The sequence below is a fragment of the Carcharhinus amblyrhynchos genome, unplaced genomic scaffold (genome assembly GCF_965287045.1).
Source record: "Carcharhinus amblyrhynchos unplaced genomic scaffold, sCarAmb.v2.hapA chromosome_167, whole genome shotgun sequence".
In the NCBI taxonomy this organism is placed as follows: Eukaryota; Metazoa; Chordata; class Chondrichthyes; order Carcharhiniformes; family Carcharhinidae; genus Carcharhinus; species Carcharhinus amblyrhynchos.
In genome coordinates this window covers 270,229-290,992 of record NW_027649907.1, presented here as the reverse complement: position 1 = coordinate 290,992, position 20,764 = coordinate 270,229, and the positions used below count along the sequence as shown (strand labels likewise).

The following is a 20,764-nucleotide window of genomic DNA, read 5'->3' as shown; positions in this document are numbered from 1 at the left end:
GGTGTGATCAGCAAATTTGCAGATGACACTAAGATGTCTGGATTGGCGGGCAGTGAGGAGCAGTGTCTGGGAATACAACGGGATATCGATAGGCTGGGATATTGGGCAGACATATGGCAAAGGGAATTTAATCCGGATAAACGTGAGGTGATGCATTTTGGCCGGAATAATGTCGGGGGGAGTTACATGATAAAGGGTAAGCCTATAAAGAGTATAGAAACGCAGCGAGACCTGGGGGTGCAAGTGCACAAGTCTTTGAAGGTGGCAGTACAGGTGGAGAAGGTGGTGAAGAAAGCCTATGGGATGTTAGCCTTTATAGGAAGGGGGATAGAGTATAAGAGCTGGAGTCTAATGTCGCAGTTGTACAGAACGTTGGTCAGGCCGCATTTGGAGTCCTGCGTCCAGTTCTGGTGGCCTTACTACCGGAAGGACGTGGAGACTCTGGAGAGAGTGCAGAGGAGGTTTACCAGGATGTTGCCCTGGTACGGAAGGACTGGGTTATGAGGAGAGATTGGGCAAATTGGGGCTGTTTTCCCTTGAAAGACGGCGACTGAGGGGGGATCTAATGGAGGTGTATAAGATTATGAAGGGTATGGATAGAGTCAACAGTGGGAAGCAATTTCCTGTGTAACCCGCACTTCATTGCCGTGTCAATGTCAGCGGCTCAAGGGAGAAGGTTTCAGTGTTTAACCTCGCTGCTGGCCACTCGGCCCATCTCTCTCTGTGTCAAACTTACTAATGCTACCCCCCACACCCCGACTCCCCACCTCGTCATCGCCAGAGAGAGAGAGAGTGAGAGACGGAATATTTTGCAACGAGGATTTTTATTGAAAATTTAGCGAGTTAGCCAGTCCCGTACAGTGTGGGCCAAAGATTGGGTTGGGGGGGGTTTGGATAAAGGGGGCTCTTGGGAATGGAAGGATTGGAAGTTTTGGTGGGGGTTGGCGGTGGGGGGTGATTGGGGAACCGGGGGTGGGGGCCAGGGAAGTGCCTGCCCCACCCCCACAACCCCCCCACCCCCCTGGCTCTGATTTTTAGCCTCAAACTCAATGGTTGGCCATGATCTCCTTGAGCCAGTCGAGGTGGGTGTAGATATTGGTGTAAACGGCGTACGTGTCGGCCCGACAGGCCTCGTCGTAGGAGAGGATGCCGGCGGCGTACTCCACGCCCCCCTCCTCCACCACGAAGGTGGCGCCCCGGTCCCCCCGGCACACGTTCTCCTCCAGCGCCGAGCGCTGGGTGCAGAACAGGTCGGGGGCGTCCTCGGCGAAGAGGCCGGGCTGCTTCTGGGCCAGCTGGTGCAGGCACTGGCTGGCGTTGGCCATCCCCAGCTCCACGTACAGCAGGTGGGTGGCGGGCTTCAGCTCCACGCCCATCCCCCAGCCCGCCAGGTGGCCCACCTTGCCCGGGGCAGCCAGGTCGTGCGCGGGCAGGCAGATGGGCATGATATGATTGGAGTAGGTGATGTTCTCCTTGAGTTTGACCAGGGCCAGGTCGTTGCTGTAGACCACGGCATCCTTGGTCTTTGGGTGGGTGAAGATCTTGTCGATGTGGACCTCGTGGGCACTGTCCATTTCCCGGGCATCCTCCATGCCCACGTAGGCATGGAAATTGGCCTTGATCTCTGCCTCCGAGCGCCCCTCTCCCTGGAGGGCGTGGGCGCTGGTCAGCATCCACTGGTGGGCAATCAGTGCCCCGTCGATGATCTCCCCATCGGCCCCCCGCAGCAGCATGCTCCAAGGAGAGGCTCCGTTCACCACCATCCGGCCCCCCACCACCCGCTGGTGGGTCTCCAAATGGACCACGGGACGGCCACAGAGAACTAGAGAGAGAGAGAGAGGGAGAGAGAACATCAGACTGACCCCTCACCGAGAGAGACAGAGAGAGAGAGAGACAGAGAGAGAGAGACAGAGACAGAGACAGAGAGACAGAGACAGAGAGAGACGGAGAGAGAGACAGAGAGAGACAGAGACAAATACAGAGACAGAGAGGCAGAGAGAGAGAGACAGAGACAGAGAGAGAGACAGAGAGAGAAAGTGAGAGAAAGAGAGAAAGAGACTGAGAGAGAGACAGTGAGAGAGACAGACAGACAGAGAGAGAGAGAGAGAGAGACAGAGAGAGAGAGACAGAGAGAGAGAGAGAGAGAGAGACAGACAGAAAGACTGACAGAGAGAGAGAGACAGAGAGAGAGAGGGAGACAGAGAGAGAGACAGAGAGAGACGCAGAGGCAGAGAGAGTCTCCCTGTGTAACAGGGGTCCCTGATGGAAGGCAGACAGAGTAAATATGATTCTGTACCTGGCTCGCATGTAGGGATTTCAAAATCAAGGTCAGTGTTTCTCCATTTCCCTTCGATCGTACAGACATAAACACCTAGACAGCACAACAGGGGTTAGAGTGCAGCACAGCAAACTGATATATCCCCCGGTACCCACCCCACACTCCCCCGCAGAGCCCATCACCCACTCAGCACTCACCCTCCCACAGTGCGGCGCTCCCTCAGCACTGACCCTCCCACAGTGCGGTGCTCCCTCAGCACTGACCCTCCCACAGTGCGGTGCTCCCTCAGCACTGACCCTCCCACAGTGCGGTGCTCCCTCAGCACTGACCATCCCACAGTGCGGTGCTCCCTCAGCACTGACCCTCCCACAGTGCGGTGCTCCCTCAGCACTGACCCTCCCACAGTGCGGCGCTCCCTCAGCACTGACCCTCCCACAGTGCGGTGCTCCCTCAGCACTGACCATCCCACAGTGCGGTGCTCCCTCAGCACTGACCCTCCCACAGTGCGGCGCTCCCTCAACACTGACCCTCCCACAGTGCGGCGCTCCCTCAGCACTGACCCTCCCACAGTGCGGTGCTCCCTCAGCACTGACCCTCCCACAGTGCGGTGCTCCCTCAGCTCTGTCTGTGGACAGATTTCTCGAACCCACCTTCATCGCTGAAATCTCTTTCGTGGTAGTTTGCGTCACAAGTATATTTGATCGCAGAGAGATACGACATGACCCCGTGCGTCGTCACGTATTCAAAGTGTCCGTGTTCGATATCCTTCGGAACGCCGCACGAAACTGAGAGATAGAAAGGGAGGGAAGGAGAATTCCTCAATCTGGGACACTGAGATCGAACCAACGCAGGATTCAAACAGGACCTTCTGCCCGTCCAATTCCTGCTCTCCCCTTCGATCGGCCATTGCTTGACCGAATTTTAACCCCAGCCCCACAATCTCACCGCTCCCCCCTCTAATCTTTCCTCAGTCGGGATAGGGAGACGGGAACTGTGCTCCGAGTGTGGGTCTAACCGAGGGGATAGGGAGACGGGAACTGTGCTCCGAGATTGCGTCTAACCAAGGGGATAGGGAGACTGGAACTATTCCCCGAGTGTGGGTCTAATCGAGGGGATATGGAGAGGGGAACTGGGCTCCGAGTGTGGGTCTAATTGAGGGGATAGGGAGATGGGAACTGTGCTCCAAGTGTGGGTCTAATTGAGGGGATCGGGAGACGTGAACTGTGCTCTGAGTATGGGTCTAACCGAGGGTATAGGGAGACAGGAACTGTGCTCCGAGTGTGGTCTAATCGAGCGGATGGGGAGATAGGAACTGTGCTCAGAGTGTGCGCCTAACCGAGGGGAAACGGAGAGGGGAACTGTGCTCTGAGTGTGGTCTAATCGATGGGATAGGGAGACGGGAACTGTGCCCCGAGTGTGGGTCTAACCGAGGGGAAAGGGAGAGGGGAACTGTGCTCCGAGTGTGGCTCTAACCGAGGGGATAGCGAGTCGGGAACTGTGCTCCGAGTGTGGGTCTAACCGAGGGGATAGGGAGGTAGGAACTGTGCTCGGAGTGTGGCTCTAACTGAGGGGATAGGGAGACGGGAACTGTGTTCCGAGTGAGGGTCTAACCGAGGGTGCAGGGAGACGGGAACTGTGCTCCGAGTGTGGGTCTAACCGAGGGATAGAGAGACGGGAACTGTGCTCTGAGTCTGGGTGTAACCGAGGGGATAGGGAGACGGGAACTGTGCTCCGAGTGTGAAATAACTGAGGGGATAGGGAGACGGGAACTGTGCTCCGAGTGTGGGTCTAACCGAGGGGATTGGGAGATGGGAACTGTACTCCGAATGTGGCCTAACTGAGGGGATAGGGAGACCGGAACGGCCCTCCGAGTGTGGGTGTAATTGAGGGGATAGGGAGACGGGAACTGTTCTCCGAGTTTGGTCGAATCGACGGAATAGGGAGACGGGAAATGTACACCGAGTGTGGGTCTTATCGAGGGGATAGGGAGAAGGGAACTGGGCTCCGAGTGTGAAATATCTGAGGGGAGAGGGAGACGGGAACTGTGCTCCGAGTGTGAAATAACTGAGGGGAGAGGGAGACGGGATCTGTGCTCCGAGTGTGAAATATCTCAGGTGAGAGGGAGACGGGATCTGTGCTCCGAGTGTGAAATATCGCAGGGGAGAGGGAGACGGGATCTGTGCTCTGAGTGTGGATCGAAATGAGGGGATAGGGAGACATAGAACATAGAACATAGAACATTACAGCGCAGAACAGGCCCTTCGGCCCACGATGTTGCGCCGACCAGTTAAAAAGCAATGACCCACTAATGTAAACCAATCCCTTTTCGTCCATAAGCCTATCCACGGATCTCTTAAACGCCCCCAAACTAGGCGCATTTACAACTGCAGCAGGCAGGGCATTCCAATCCCTCACCACCCTCTGGGTAAAGAACCTACCCCTGACATCCGTCCTATAACTACCCCCCCTTAATTTAAAGCCATGCCCCCTCGTGCTAGCTTTCTCCAACCGAGGAAAAAGGCTATCACTACCCACCATATCTAAACCTCTAATCATCTTATATGTTTCATTAAGATCCCCTCTTATCCGCCTTCTTTCCAGCAAAAACAACCTCAAATCCCTCAGTCTCTCCTCATAGGACCTCCCCTCCATACCAGGCAACATCCTGGTAAACTTCCTCTGCACCCTCTCCAAAGCCTCCACATCCTTCCTGTAATGTGGGGACCAGAACTGCACACAATACTCCAAGTGCGGCCGCACCAGAGTTGTGTACAGTTGCAACATGACGCTGCGACTCCTAAATTCAATCCCCCTACCAATAAACGCCAAGACACCGTATGCCTTCTTAACAACCTTATCTACTTGATTCCCAACTTTCAGGGATCTATGTACACATACACCTAGATCCCTCTGTACATCTACACTATTCAAAGTCCTCCCGTTAGCCCTATACTCAACACATCTGTTATTCCTACCAAAGTGAATTACCTCACACTTCTCCGCATTAAACTCCATCCGCCACCTCTCGGCCCAGCTCTGCAACCTGTCTAAGTCACCCTGCAAACTATGACACCCTTCCTCACAATCTACCACACCTCCGACTTTGGTGTCATCAGCAAATTTACTAATCCACCCAACTATACCCTCATCCAGATCATTAATAAAAATTACAAACAGCAGTAGCCCCAAAACAGATCCCTGAGGCACACCACTCGTAACCGAACTCTGTGATGAATATTTACCATCAACCACCACCCTCTGTCTCCTATCCGCTAGCCAATTCCTGATCCAATGACCTAGATCATCCCCAATCCCATACATCTGCAATTTCTGCAGAAGCCTACCATGGTGAACCTTATCAAACGCCTTACTAAAATCCATATACACCACGTCCACTGCCTTACCCCCATCTACCTCTTTGGTCACTTTCTCAAAAAACTCAATAAGGTTAGTAAGGCACCACCTACCCCCCACAAAACCATGCTGACTATCTCCAATCAATTTATTACTCTCCAAATAACTATAAATCCTATCCCTAATGATTTTTTCTAAAACCTTGCCCAAAACAGAAGTGAGACTCACCGGTCTATAATTCCCGGGGAAGTCTCTGTTCCCCTTCTTAAACAATGGGACAACATTCGCTAACCTCCAATCTTCCGGTACTATACCAGAGGCCAACGACGACCTGAAGATCAGAGCCAGAGGCTCTGCAATCACTTCTCTTGCCTCCCAGAGAATCCTGGGGTAAATCCCATCCGGACCAGGGGACTTATCTATTTTCAAACCCTCCAGAATATCCAGCACATCCTCCTTATCAACTGTAACACTGTCAATTCTACTCCCCTGCAACCCAGTGTCCTCCTCAGCTATATCCATGTCCCCCTGCGTGAACACCGAAGAGAAATATTGGTTCAATGCCTCTCCAATCTCCTCCGGTTCCACACGTAACTTCCCTCTGCTGTCTATAACTGGCCCTAATCTTGCCCTAACCAACCTTCTGTTCTTGACATACCTATAGAACGCCTTAGGATTCTCCTTAACCCTATCAGCCAAAGTCTTCTCATGTCCTTTTTTAGCCCTTCTTAGCTCACTCTTCAACTCCCTCCTAGCCAATCTAAAGCTTTCTAGTGCACTACCCGAGCCCTCACGTCTCATCCGAACATAAGCCTCCTTTTTCTTTTTAGCCAACGAATCAACTTTTTTGGTGCACCACGGTTCCCTAGCCCTACCAATTCCTCCTTGCCTGACAGGGACATACCTATCACGGACTCGCAGTAGCTGCTCCTTGAAAAAACTCCACATTTCGGACGTTCCCAGTCCCTGTAATCTCCTAGTCCAACCTATGCTTCCTAATTCTCTCCTAATAGCCTCATAATTATACTTCCCCCAGCTAAAACCAGTGGCCCGAGGTTCATGCCTATCCCTTTCCATCACTAAGGTGAACGTAACCGAATTGTGGTCACTATCACCAAAATGCACACCAACTTCCAAGTCTAACACCTGGTCTGGCTCATTTCCCAGCACCAAATCCAATATAGCCTCACCTCTAGTTGGCCTATCTACATACTGAGTCAAAAAACCTTCCTGCACACTTTGTACAAAAACTGACCCCTCTAACGAGCTAGAGCTATAAAAATTCCAATCAATATTAGTAAAGTTAAAATCCCCCATAACAATTACCCTATTACTTTCACTCCGAACCAGGATCGTCTCCGCAATCCTTTCCTCAACCTCTCTAGAACTTTTTGGAGGTCTATAAAAGACTCCCAACAGGGTGACCTCCCCTCTCCTATTTCTAATCTCCGCCCACACTACCTCAACATACAAGTCCTCATCAAACTTCACAGTACAGTGCTCCCTCAGCACTGACCCTCCCACAGTGCGGCGCTCCCTCAGCACTGACCCTCCCACTGTGTGGCGCTCCCTCAGCACTGACCCTCCCACAGTGTGGCGCTCCCTCAGCACTGACCCTCCCACAGTGTGGCGCTCCCTCAGCACTGACCCTCCCACAGTGCGGCGCTCCCTCAGCACTGACCCTCCCACAGTGTGGCGCTCCCTCAGCACTGACCCTCCCACAGTGTGGCGCTCCCTCAGCACTGACCCTCCCACAGTGCAGCGCTCCCTCAGCACTGACCCTCCCACAGTGTGGCGCTCCCTCAGCACTGACCCTCCCACAGTGCGGCGCTCCCTCAGCACTGACCCTCCCACAGTGCGACGCTCCCACAGCACTGACCCTCCCACAGTGTGGTGCTCCCTCAGCACTGACCCTCCCACAGTGTGGTGCTCCCTCAGCACTGACCCTCCCACAGTGTGGCGTCCCTCAGCACTGACCCTCCCCAGTGTGGCACTCCCTCAGCACTGACCCTCCACAGTGTGGCACTCCCTCAGCACTGACCCTCCCACAGTGCGGCGCTCCCTCAGCACTGACCCTCCCACAGTGCACAGCTCCCTCAGCACTGACCCTCCCACAGTGTGGCGCTCCCTCAGCACTGACCCTCCCACAGTGTGGCACTCCCTCAGCACTGACCCTCCCACAGTGTGGTGCTCCCTCAGCACTGTCCCTCCCACAGTGTGGCACTCCCTCAGCACTGACCCTCCCACTGTGTGGCGCTCCCTCAGCACTGACCCTCCCACTGTGTGGCGCTCCCTCAGCACTGACCCTCCCACAGTGCGGCGCTCCCTCAGCACTGACCCTCCCACAGTGTGGCACTCCCTCAGCACTGACCCTCCCACAGTGTGGCGCTCCCTCAGCACTGTCCCTCCCACAGTGTGGCACTCCCTCAGCACTGACCCTCCCACTGGTGGCGCTCCCTCAGCACTGACCCTCCCCTGTGTGGCGCTCCCTCAGCACTGACCTCCCACTGTGTGGCGCTCCCTCAGCCTGACCCTCCCACTGTGTGGCGCTCCCTCAGCACTTACCCTCCCACAGTGCGGTGCTCCCTCAGCACTGCCAATCCAATATAATCATCCTTATTCAGATACACATCAGGATCCACTCAGAACCCAGAGCAATAAAAATTGCAAAAACACTCACCCTCAACTTCCCTCCCTGTGGCGAATGTGAAAACCTGGTTAAAACAAAAGATTGGAAATAAAACATTGTTAGAACCTGTGACAGGTATGACCAAATCCTAGAGACAAATCCCGCAGTGCCGCGCTCCCTCAGCAGCAACCCTCCACAGTGCGGCGCTCACTCAGCACTTACCCTCCCACAGTGCGGTACTCCCTCAGCACTCACACTCCTACAGTGCGGCGCTCCCTCAGCATTGACCCTCCCACAGTGCAGAGCTCCCTCAGCACTGACCCTCCCACAGTGCAGAGCTCCCTCAGCACTGACCCTCCCACAGTGCAGAGCTCATAAGAACATAAGAAATAGGAGCAGGAGTCAGCCATCCAGCCCTTCGAGCCTGCCCCGCCATTCAATAAGATCATGGCTGATCTGTCGTGGCTCAGTTCCACTTTCCCGCCCTCTCCCCATAACCCTTAATCCCCCTCTCCTATCAAAAAACCCATCAACCCGCTTCTTAAAAATATTTAGCGAGGCAGCCTCCACCACTTCAACGGGCAGAGAATTCCAGAGATTCACCACCCTTTTGAGTGAAGAAGTTCCTCCTCAACTCCGTTCTAACCGCCCCCCCTTTATCTTGAGGCTGTGCCCCCTAGTCTTACTATCCTTTCTGAGCGGGAGAGTCTCTCCACCTCTATCCTATCCATCCATTCATCATCTTATACGTCTCAATGAGATCTCCCCTCATTCTTCTAAACTCTAACGAGTACAAGCCCAGTTTATTCAGACTCTCCTCATAGCTCAACCCTTCAACTCCGGTATCAGCCTAGTAAACCTCCTCTGCACTCCCTCCAAGGCCAAAATATCCTTGCGTAAGTACGGCGACAAAACTGCACACAGTACTCCAGTTACGGCCTCACCAATGCCCTATACAGCTGCAGCAAGACCTCCCTACTTTTATATTCAATTCCCCTCGCTATGAAGGCCAGCATCCCATTCACCTTCCTGACCACCTGCTGCACCTGCAAGCTGGGTTTTTGCGACTCATGCACAAGGACCCCGAGGTCCTCTGCACCGTCGCCTGCTGCAGTTTTTCGCCTCGTAAGTAATAGTCCTTCCTACATTTTCCTACAAAAGTGGACCACCTCACACTTGCCAACAATAAATTCCATTTGCCATTTCCTCAGCTCCCTCAGCACTGACCCTCCCACATTGCGGTGCTCCCTCAGCATTGACCCTCCCACAGTGCAGAGCTCCCTCAGCACTGACCCTCCCACAGTGCGGCGCTCCCTCAGCACTGACCCTCCCACAGTGCAGAGATCCTCAGCACTGACCCTCCCACAGTGCGGCGCTCCCTCAGCACTGACCCTCCCACAGTGCGGCGCTCCCTCAGCACTGACCCTCTCACAGGCGGCGCTCCCTCAGCACTGACCCACCCACAGTGCGGCCCTCCCTCAGCACTGACCCCTCCCACAGTGCGGCGCTCCCTGACCACTGACCCTCCCACAGTGCGGCCCTCCCTCAGCACTGACCCTCCCACAGTGCGGACCTCCCTCAGCACTGACCCTCCCACAGTGCGGCGCTCCCTGACCACTGACCCTCCCACAGTGCAGCGCTCCCTCAGCACTGACCCACCCACAGTGCAGCGCTCCCTCAGCACCGACCCTCCCACAGTACGGCGTTCCCTCAGCACTGACGCTCCTGCAGTGCGGCGCTCCCTGAGCACTGACCGTCCGACAGTGCGGTCCTTCCTCAGCACTGACCCTCCGACAGTGCGACGCTCCCTCAGCACTGACCCTCCCACAGTGCGGCGCTCCCTCAGCACTGACCTCCCACAGTGCGACAGTCCCTCAGCGCTGACCCTCCCACAGTGCGGCGCTCCCTCAGCACTGGACCTCCCACAGTGCGGCGCTCTCTCAGCACTGACCTCCCACAGTGCAACGGTCCCTCAGCGCTGACCCTCCCACAGTGCAGCGCTCCCTCAGCGCTGCGAACCCAACCTTAACCACACTTATTCAGATACACATCAAGATCTCCTCAGAGCCCAGAGTAACTAACATTGTAAAAACACTCACCGCCATGGTGCCCCCTGGGGTCAACAATAGAACCTGGTTCAAACAAAAGATTGAGATAAAACACTGGCCGAACCTGTTCCAGGAACAAACTTATCGGAGAGACAACTCCCACAGTGCGGCGCTAACTCAGCACCGACCCTCCCACAGTGCGGCGCTCCCTCAGCACTGGCCCTCCCACAGTGCGGCGCTCCCTCAGCACTGACCCTCCCACAGTGCGGCGCTCCCTCAGCACTGACCCTCCCACAGTGCGGCGCTCCCTCAGCACTGACCCTCCCACAGTGCGGCGCTCCCTCAGCACTGACCCTCCCACAGCGCGGCACTCCCTCAGCACTGACCCTCCCACAGTGCAGCAATTTCCGCCTCGAATTTCCTGCCTGATGGCTTCATATTTCCCTCACTCCAGGTGAAAACTTCCCAAGATAGCTTCGTCCCAGTTCCCTCGAGTGCGAGTGTGAAGGCGACAGAGTTATGATCACTATTCCCCAAATACTCCCCCACAGAGAGATCCGACACTTGTCCAGGTTCATTCTGCAAAGCCAGATCTCCAGAGAGCCCAGAATACGAAACATTGCAAACACACTCACCATCCTTGTGTGTGATATCCTCAGCTTCATCAACTGGATAAAAAATAGATGGAAATAAAACACTGTTAGACCCAGTTCCCAAAATCCACCCTTCCCTGGGAAGTTATTCCCACAGTGCGGCGCTCCCTCAGCACTGACCCTCCCACAGTGCGGCGCTCCCTCAACACTGACCCTCCCACACTGCGGCGCTCCCTCAACACCAACCCTCCCACAGTGCGGCGTTCCCTCAGCACCGACCCTCCCACAGTGCGGCACACCCACAGCACTGGCCATCCCACAGTGCGGCGCTCCGTCAGCATCGGCCCTCCCACAGTGCGGCACTCCCTCAGCACTGACCCTCCCACAGTGCAGCGCTCCCTCAGGACTGACCCTCCCACAGTGCGGCACTCACTCAACACTGACCCTCCCACAGTGCAGCACTCACTCAGCACCAACCCTCCCATAGTGCGGCGCTACTTCAGCACTGACCCACCCGCAGTGCGGAGCTCCCTCAGCATCGACCCTCCCACAGTGCGGCGCTCCCTCAGCACCGACCCTCCCACAGTGCGGCACTCCCTCAGCATTGTCCATCCCACAGTGCGGCACTCACTCAGCACTGACCCTTCCACAGTGCGGAGCACCTTCAGCACCAACCCTCCCTCAGTGCGGCGCTCCCTCAGCACCGACCCTCCCACAGTGCGGCGCTCCCTCAGCACCGACCCTCCCACAGTGTCACATTCCCTCAGCACTGACCCTCCCACAAGTGCGGCGCTCCCTGAGCACTGACCCTCCCTCAGTGCGGCACTCCCTCATAACTGACCCTCCCACAGTGCGGAGCTCCCTCCGCACTGACCCTCCAACAGTGCGGCGCTCCCTCAGCACTGACCCTCCAACAGTGCGGCGCTCCCTCAGCACTGACCCTCCCACAGTGCGGCGCTCCCTCAGCACTGACCCTCCCACAGTGCGGCGCTCCCTCAGCACCGACCCTCCTGCAGTGCGGCGCTCCCTCAGCACTGCGAATCCAACATAAACCACCCTTATTCAGATACACATCAAGATCTCCACAGAGCCCAGAATAACTAACATCGCAAAAACACTCACAGTCGTGGTGCCCCGTGGGCTCAATCGTAGAACCTGTTAAAAACAAAAGATTGCAATAAAACATTGTTAGAACCTGTTCCAGGAATGAACTTATCCTGTAGAAAAACTCCCACAGTGCGGCACTCACTCAGCACTGACCCTCCCACAGTGCGGTGCTCCCTCAGCACTGACCCTCCCACAGTGCGGTGCTCTCTCAGCACTGACCCTCCCACAGTGCGGCGCTACCTCAGCACTGACCCTCCCACAGTGCGGCACTCCTCAGCACTGACCCTCCCACAGTGCGGCGCTCACTCAGCACTGACCCTCCCACAGTGCGGCGCTCCCTCAGCACTGACCCTCCCACAGTGCGGAGCTCCCTCAGCACTGACCCTCCCACAGTGCGGCGCTCCCTCAGCACTGACCCTCCCACAGTGCGGCGCTCTCTCAGCACTGACCCTCCCACAGTGCGGCGCTCCCTCAGCACTGACCCACCCACAGTGTGGCGCTCCCTCAGCACCGACACTCCCGCAGTGCGGCGCTCACGCAGCAGCGACCCCTTCCACAGTGCGGTGCTCCCTCAGCACTGTCCCTCCCACAGTGCGGTGCTCCCTCTGCAACGACCATCCCACAGTGCGGCGGTTCCCTCAGCACTGACCCTCCCACAGTGCGGTGCTCCCTCAGCACTGTCCCTCCCACAAGTGCGGAGCTCCCTCAGCACTGACCCTCCAACAGTGCGGTGCTCCCTCAGCACTGACCCTCCAACAGTGCGGCATTCCCTCAGCACTGTCGCTCCCACAAGTGCGGAGCTCCCTCAGCACTGACCCACCAACAGTGCGGTGCTCCCTCAGCACCGACCCTCCCACAGTGTCACATTCCCTCAGCACTGACCCTCCCACAAGTGCGGCGCTCCCTGAGCACTGACCCTCCCTCAGTGCGGCACTCCCTCATAACTGACCCTCCCACAGTGCGGAGCTCCCTCCGCACTGACCCTCCAACAGTGCGGCGCTCCCTCAGCACTGACCCTCCAACAGTGCGGCGCTCCCTCAGCACTGACCCTCCCACAGTGCAGTGCTCCCTCAGCACTAACCCTGCCACAGTGCGGTGCTCCCTCAGCACCGACCCTCCCACAGTGCGGCGCTCCCTCAGCACTGACCCTCCCACAGTGCGGCGCTCCATCAGCACTGACCCTCCCACAGTGCGGCGCTCCCTCGGCACTGACCCTCCCACAGTGCGGCGCTCCCTCCTCACTGACCCTCCCACAGTGCGGCGCTCCCTCAGCACTGACCCTCCCACAGTGCGGCGCTCCCTCAGCACTGACCCTCCCACAGTGCGACGCTCCCACGGCACTGACCCTCCCACAGTGCGGCGCTCCCTCGGCACTGACCCTCCCACAGTGCGGCGCTCCCTCGGCACTGACCCTGCCACAGTGCGGCGCTCCCTCAGCACTGACCCTCCCCAGTGCGGCGCTCCCTCAGCACCGACCCTCCCACAGTGCGGCACTCCCTCAGCACTGTCCATCCCACAGTGCGGCACTCACTCAGCCCTGACCCTTCCACAGTGCGGAGCTCCTTCAGCACCAACCCTCCCTCAGTGCGGCGCTCCCTCAGCACCGACCCTCCCACAGTGCGGCACTCCCTCAGCACTGTCCATCCCACAGTGCGGCACTCACTCAGCACTGACCCTTCCACAGTGCGGAGCTCCTTCAGCACCAACCCTCCCTCAGTGCGGCACTCCCTCAGCACCGACCCTCCCACAGTGTCGCATTCCCTCAGCACTCTCCCTCCCACAAGTGCGGCGCTCCCTGAGCACTGACCCTCCCTCAGTGCGGCACTCCCTCATAACTGACCCTCCCACAGTGCGGAGCTCCCTCCGCACTGACCCTCCAACAGTGCGGCGCTCCCTCAGCACTGACCCTCCCACATTGCGACGCTCCCTCAGCACTGACCCTCCCACAGTGCGGCGCTCCCTCAGCACTGACCCTCCCACAGTGCGGCGCTCCCTCAGCACTGACCCTCCCACAGTGCGGCGCTCTCTCAGCACTGACCCTCCTGCAGTGCGGCGATCCCTCAGCACTGCGAATCCAACATAAACCACCCTTATTCAGATACACATCAAGATCTCCACAGAGCCCAGAGTAACTAACATCGTAAAAACACTCACTGACATGGTGCCCCGTGGGCTCAATCGTAGAACCTGGTTAAAACAAAATATTGAAATAAAACATTGTTAGAACCTGTTCCAGGAATGAACTTATCCTGTAGACAAACTCCCACAGTGCGGCACGCACTCAGCACTGACCCTCCCACAGTGCGGTGCTCCCTCAGCACTGACCCTCCCACAGTGCGGTGCTCGCTCAGCACTGACCCTGCCACAGTGCGGTGCTCCCTCAGCACTGACCCTCCCACAGTGCGGTGCTCGCTCAGCACTGACCCTGCCACAGTGCGGTGCTCGCTCAGCACTGACCCTCCCACAGTGCGGCGCTCAATCAGCACTGACCCTCCCACAGTGCGGCGCTACCTCAGCACTGACCCTCCCACAGTGCGGAGCTCCCTCAGCACTGACCCTCCCACAGTGCGGCGCTCCCTCAGCACTGACCCTCCCACAGTGCGGCACTCCCTCAGCACCGACCCTCCCACAGTGCGGCGCTCCCTCAGCACTGACCCTCCCACAGTGCGGCGCTCCCTCAGCACTGACCCTCCCACAGTGCGGCACTCCCTCAGCACTGACCCTCCCACAGTGCGGCGCTCCCTCAGCTCCGACCCTCCCACAGTGCGGCACTCCCTCAGCACTGACCCTCCCACAGTGCGGTACTCACTCAGCACTGACCCTCCCACAGTGTGGCGCTCCCTCAGCACCGACACTCCCGCAGTGCGGTGCTCCCTCAGCACTGACCCTCCCGCAGTGTGGCGCTCCCGCAGCACTGTCCCTCCCACAGTGCGGTGCTCCCTCTGCAACGACCCTCCAACAGTGCGGCATTCCCTCAGCACTGTCCCTCCCACAAGTGCGGAGCTCCCTCAGCACTGACCCTCCAACAGTGCGGTGCTCCCTCAGCACTGAACCTCCAACAGTGCGGCGCTCCCTCAGCACTGGCCCTCCAACAGTGCGGCGCTCCCTCAGCACTGATCCTCCCACAGTGCGGCGCTCCCTCAGCACTGACCCTCCCACAGTGCGGTGCTCCCTCAGCACTGACCCTCCCAAAGTGCGGCGCTCCCTCAGCACTGACCCTCCCACAGTGAGGCGCTCCCTCAGCACCGCAAATCCAATATAAACCACCCTTATTCAGATACACATCAAGATCTGCTCAGAGCCCAGAGTAACTAACATTGTAAGAACACTCACCGCCATCGTATCCCCTGGGGTCAATGGCAAACCCTGGTTACAGCAAAAGATTGAAATTAAACATTGTTAGAACCTGTTCCAGGAACAAACCTATCCTGGAGACAAACTCCCACAGTGCGGCACTCCCTCAGCTCCGACCCTCCCACAGTGCGGTGCTCCCTCAGCACTGACCCTCCCACAGTGCGGCACTCACTCAGCACTGACCTTCCCACAGTGCGGCGCTCCCTCAGCACCGACCCTCCCACAGTGCGGCGCTCCCTCAGCACTGACCCTCCCACAGTGCGGCGCTCCCTCAGCACTGACCCTCCCACAGTGCGGCGCTCCCTCAGCACTGACCCTCCCACAGTGCGGCACTCCCTCAGCACTCACACTCCTACAGTGCGGCGCTCCCTCAGCACTGACCCTCCCACAGTGCGGCGCTCCCTCAGCACTGACCCGCCAAAGTGCGGTGCTCCCTCAGGACCCACCCTCCCACAGTGCGGCGCTCCCGCAGCACTCACACTCCCACAGTGCGGCGCTCCCTCAGCACTGACCCTCCCACAGTGCGGCACTCCCTCAGCACTCACACTCCCACAGTGCGGCGCTCCCTCAGCACTCACACTCCCACAGTGCGGTGCTCCCTCAGCACTCACACTCCCACAGTGCGGTGCTCCCTCAGCACTCACACTCCTACAGTGTGGGGATACAAAGAACAAAGAACAAAGAACAACACAGCACGGGAAACAGGCCCTTCGGCCCAACGAGCCCGCGCCGCCGTCCCACTGTCTCAGTGACCTATTCATGATTTTAGCCTACGCCTAATGTGCGAGGATCAGGGAGGTCCAATTTAGGGACAATTTAGTACCCAATCAATCAGCCTAAAAGCACATCTTTGGGATGTGGGAGGAAACCGGAGCACCCGGAGGAAACCCACGCAACCACGGGGAGAACGTGCAAACTCCCACAGACACAGGCCCAAATCCATGTGTCCGCACAGCAACAGAGATAGTCTCTGAGCTGTCATGTTGCCCTCAAGATGGTCCAGTTTAAGCACACTAACGACAAGAAGCAATAGGCAACTCCCGAAGCAACATCCAAGAGCAGCCCACTACAACCTGCCGCATGCATGCCCCTTGCTGGACTTAAATGCCTGTGGAGACAAAAAAATTCATTATTAAACAGGCAAAGACTGTAACATCCCTGAGGCAAAAACGTATTCCCAAGCCTACAATGTTTAGTAAGGCCTACTATATCCCCCTATATGTAGCCCGCTCATATGGCTGTCTAAGTGACTCTTAAACAACCCTAGCGTGCCTGCTTCCACCACCTTACTCGGCAGTGCATTCCACACCCCCACTACCCTTTGCGTGAAAAACTGCCCTCTAATATTTGTCTTATACCTAGCCCCCCTCACCCTTAGCCCGTGACCCCTCGTTCTATCCATTTCTAATAGCGGAAAAAGCTTACCACCATTTACTCTATCTATCCCCTTCATAATCTTATAAACCTCTATTAGATCCCCCCTCAGCCGACGTCTCTCAAGGGAAAACAGCCCAAGTTCATTCAATCTTTCCTCGTAAGACAGCCCTTCCATACCAGGCAACATCCTGGTAAATCTCCTCTGCACTCTCTCCAGGATCTCTACATCCTTCCGGTAGTACGGCGACCAGAACTGGACGCAGTACTCCAAGTGAGGCCTAACCAACGTTCTATACAACTGCAACATCAGACTCCTACTCTTATATTCTATACCCCTTCCTATGAAGGCTAACATACCATACGCTTTCCTCATCACATTCTGCACCTGCACCGACACCTTCAGGGACTTGTGCACTTGCACCCCCAGGTCTCTCTGCGTATCTATACTCCGGATAGTTAGGGCACCTGCCCTACACCAATCCTTCAACCACGCATTTAGTTGGAGCTAAGGGAGGTGAGAGATGAAATTGCTGGGCCTCTGACGCAAATCTTTGTCTCTTCTTTGGACACAGGTGAGGTCCCAGAGGATTGGCGGATTGCAAATGTAGTACCGTTGTTTAAGAAGGGTCAGAGGGATAACCCAGGGAATTATAGGCCGGTGAGCTTGACTTCAGTTATAGGCAAGCTAATGGAGAGGATCCTCAAGGATAGGATGTATGGACATCTGGAGCGCTGCAATCTGATCAGGGATACGCAGCATGGCTTCGTTACAGGGAGGTCGTGCCTTACGAATCTAGTGGAATTTTTTGAAGAGGTGACAAAAACGGTTGACGAAGGACAAGCCGTTGATGTCGTCTATATGGATTTCAGTAAGGCGTTTGACAAGGTCCCTCATGGTAGGCTGATAGAAAAGGTGAAGGCTCATGGGATACAAGGCCAGGTATGTAGATGGGTGGAGAACTGGCTTGGGAGGAGGAGACAGCGAGTAGTAGTGGAAGGCTCCTTTTCCAGTTGGAGACCTGTCACCAGTGGTGTGCCGCAGGGCTCGGTACTTGGACCTCTTCTATTTGTGGTATATATTAATGACTTGGAAGAGGGGGTAGGTGGTGTGATCAGCAAATTTGCTGATGACACTAAGATGGTTGGATTGGCGGGTACTGAGGAGCAGTGCCTGGCAATGCAACAGGACATAGACAGGCTGGTAGATTGGGCAGATAGATGGCAAATGGAATTTAATCCGGAGAAATGCGAGGTGATGCACTTTGGCCGGAATAATGTGGAGGGGAGTTATACGATAAAAGGTAGAACTATCCGGAGTATAGATACGCAGAGAGACCTGGGGGTGCAAGTGCACAAGTCCCTGAAGGTGTCGGTACAGGTGCAGAATGTGATGAGGAAAGCGTATGGTATGTTAGCCTTCATAGGAAGAGGTATAGAATATAAGAGTAGGAGTCTGATGTTGCAGTTGTATAGAACGTTGGTTAGGCCTCACTTGGAGTACTGCGTCCAGTTCTGGTCGCCGTACTACCGGAAGGATGTAGAGATCCTGGAGAGAGTGCAGAGGAGATTTACCAGGATGCTGTCTGGTATGGAAGGGCTGTCTTACGAGGAAAGATTGAATGAACTTGGGCTGTTTTCCCTTGAGAGACGTCGGCTGAGGGGGGATCTAATAGAGGTTTATAAGATTATGAAGGGGATAGATAGAGTAAATGGTGGTAAGCTTTTTCCGCTATTAGAAATGGATAGAACGAGGGGTCACGGGCTTACGGTGAGGGGGGCTAGGTATAAGACAAATATTAGAGGGCAGTTTTTCACGCAAAGGGTAGTGGGGGTGTGGAATGCACTGCCGAGTAAGGTGGTGGAAGCAGGCACGCTAGGGTTGTTCAAGAGTCACTTAGACAGCCATATGAGCGGGCTACATATAGGGGGATATAGTAGGCCTTACTAAACATTGTAGGCTTGGGAATACGTTTTGCCTCAGGGATGTTAGTCTTTGCCTGTTTAATAATGAATTTTTTTTGTCTCCACAGGCATTTAAGTCCAGCAAGGGGCATGCATGCGGCAGGTTGTAGTGGGCTGCTCTTGGACGTTGCTTCGGGAGTTGCCTATTGCTTCATGTCGTTAGTGTGCTTAAACTGGACCATCTCGAGGGCAACATGACAGCTCAGAGACTATCTCTGTTGCTGTGCGGACACATGGATTTGGGCCTGTGTCTGTGGGAGTTTGCACGTACTCCCCGTGGTTGCGTGGGTTTCCTCCGGGTGCTCCGGTTTCCTCCCACATCCCCAAAGATGTGCTTTTAGGCTGATTGATTGGGTAACAAATTGTCCCTAAATTGGACCTCCCTGATCCTCGCACATTAGGCGTAGGCTAAAATCATGAATAGGTCACTGAGACAGTGGGACGGAGGCGCGGGCTCGTTGGGCCGAAGGGCCTGTTTCCCGTGCTGTGTTGTTCTTTGTTCTTTGTTCACTGCGAATCCAACATGAACCACCCTTATTCAGATACACATCAAGATCTCCACAGAGCCCAGAGTAACTAACATCGTAAAAACACTCACCGTCATGGTGCCCCCTGGGCTCAATGGTAGCACCAGGTTAAAACAAAAGATTGAAATAAAACACTGGCCGAACCAGTTCCAGGAACAAACTTATCCTGGAGATAAACTCCCACAGTGCAGCGTTCCCTCAGCACTGACCCTCCCACAGTGCGGTGCTCCCTCAGCACTGACCCTCCCACAGTGCGGCGCTCCCTCAGCACTCACACTCCTACAGTGCGGCGCTCCCTCAGCATTGACCCTCCCACAGTGCAGAGCTCCCTCAGCACTGACCCTCCCACAGTGCAGAGCTCATAAGAACATAAGAAATAGGAGCAGGAGTCAGCCATCCAGCCCTTCGAGCCTGCCCCGCCATTCAATAAGATCATGGCTGATCTGTCGTGGCTCAGTTCCACTTTCCCACCCTCTCCCCATAACCCTTAATCCCCTCTCTTATCAAAAACCCATCAACCCGCTTCTTAAAAATATTTAGCGAGGCAGCCTCCGCCACTTCAACGGGCAGAGATTCACCACCCTTTGAGTGAAGAAGTTCCTCCTCAACTCCGTTCTAAACCACCCCCCCTTTATCTTGAGGCTGTGCCCCCTAGTCCTACTGTCCTTTCTGAGCGGGAAGAGTCTTTCCACCTCTATCCTATCCATCCCATTCATCATCTTATACGTCTCAATGAGATCTCCCCTCATTCTTCTAAACTCTAACGAGTACAAGCCTAGTTTATTCAGCCTCTCCTCATAGCTCAACCCCTTCAACTCCAGTATCAGCCTAGTAAACCTCCTCTGCACTCCCTCCAAGGCCAAAATATCCTTGCGTAAGTGCGGCGCCCAAAACTGCACACAGTACTCCAGCTGCGGCCTCACCAGTGCCCTATACAGCTGCAGCAAGACCTCCCTACTTTTATATTCAATCCCCCTCGCTATGAAGGCCAGCATCCCATTCGCCTTCCTGACCACCTGCTGCACCTGCAAGCTGGGATTTTGCGACTCATGCACAAGGACCCCGAGGTCCCTCTGCACCGTCGCCTGCTGCAGTTTTTCGCCTCGTAAGTAATAGTCCTTCCTACCATTCTTCCTACAAAAGTGGACCACCTCACACTTGCCAACATTAAATTCCATTTGCCATTTCCTCAGCTCCCTCAGCACTGACCCTCCCACAGTGCGGCGCTCCCTCAGCACTGACCCTCCCACAGTGCGGCGCTCCCTCAGCATTGACCCTCCCACAGTGCAGAGCTCCCTCAGCACTGACCCTCCCACAGTGCGGCGCTCCCTCAGCACTGACCCTCCCACAGTGCGGCGCTCCCTCAGCATTGACCCTCCCACAGTGCGGCGCTCCCTCAGCATTGACCCTCCCACAGTGCGGCGCTCCCTCAGCACTGACCCTCCCACAGTGCGGCGCTCCCTCAGCACTGACCCTCCCACAGTGCGGCGCTCCCTCAGCACTGACCCACCCACAGTGCGGCCCTCCCTCAGCAC

General features: G+C 56.2%; 2 protein-coding genes across 2 annotated transcripts in view; both read right to left on the bottom strand.

Annotated features, from left to right (window-relative positions):
• Nucleotides 1–20,764, bottom strand: part of LOC145338768 (haptoglobin-like) — an 82,585-nt gene that overhangs the window by 16,773 nt on the left and 45,048 nt on the right. The gene's annotated exons all lie outside the window — the stretch shown is intronic.
• On the bottom strand, nucleotides 1,037–15,348 carry LOC145338759 (haptoglobin-like). The gene is made up of 6 exons (XM_080183148.1): nucleotides 15,343–15,348; nucleotides 11,973–12,057; nucleotides 10,945–10,977; nucleotides 2,929–3,063; nucleotides 2,297–2,371; nucleotides 1,037–1,822 (listed from the first exon to the last, which is right to left on the bottom strand). The coding sequence occupies exons 1-6, from the start codon at nucleotides 15,346–15,348 to the stop codon at nucleotides 1,047–1,049; spliced, it is 1,110 nt and encodes a 369-aa protein (XP_080039274.1). The 3' UTR covers nucleotides 1,037–1,046.

Coding starts and splice junctions, on each gene's coding strand:
- LOC145338759 (XM_080183148.1), bottom strand. Junction 2,372..2,928: donor AAGAGATTTCAGCGATGAAG/GTGGGTTCGAGA, acceptor TGTGCTGTCTAG/GTGTTTATGTCTGTACGATC. Junction 1,823..2,296: donor AATCCCTACATGCGAGCCAG/GTACAGAATCAT, acceptor CTCTCTCTCTAG/TTCTCTGTGGCCGTCCCGTG.